This window comes from Penaeus monodon, chromosome 32 (genome assembly GCF_015228065.2).
Source record: "Penaeus monodon isolate SGIC_2016 chromosome 32, NSTDA_Pmon_1, whole genome shotgun sequence".
NCBI classification, from domain to species: Eukaryota; Metazoa; Arthropoda; class Malacostraca; order Decapoda; family Penaeidae; genus Penaeus; species Penaeus monodon.
In genome coordinates this window covers 34,927,279-34,927,633 of record NC_051417.1, presented here as the reverse complement: position 1 = coordinate 34,927,633, position 355 = coordinate 34,927,279, and the positions used below count along the sequence as shown (strand labels likewise).

Genomic DNA, 355 nt, shown 5'->3' with positions numbered 1-355 from the left:
CACCCAGAAAGACACACAGCCATACAAAACACCCACACAGGAACAGAGAAAGGTCCGAGCGAAATAATCAACCCGCATGCACAAGGGAAAGCCGAGGACCCGATCCTGACCATAGTAGCGGCTTCCTTGATCGCCTGGAGCTGTGCCGCCGTCAGGAGGATGGCTGGCGGCGTGGCTGCGGCACTGCGGCACCTCACCTGCCGCACGCTGTCCCGAGCCACCACCATCATCTGCGAAATGAGTGCGAGATTTGTTCGAGAAGTTGCGGCTGTATTGGGGACTTCTGGAGGGGGTATGTTATTGTACGTGTGGGCGTGTGCGCTCGCATCTTCATACTTTATAGACACATTCGTAG

At 56.3% G+C, this 355-nt stretch overlaps 1 protein-coding gene across 1 annotated transcript in view; it reads right to left on the bottom strand.

Annotated features, from left to right (window-relative positions):
- LOC119593836 overlaps positions 1-355 on the bottom strand; it is a gene marked incomplete at its 3' end in the record, with an annotated part of 3,485 nt that overhangs the window by 1,462 nt on the left and 1,668 nt on the right. Inside the window, 1 exon segment of the mRNA XM_037942865.1 lies at positions 111-230. Within this exon segment, the coding sequence (XP_037798793.1) occupies positions 111-230 (120 nt within the window).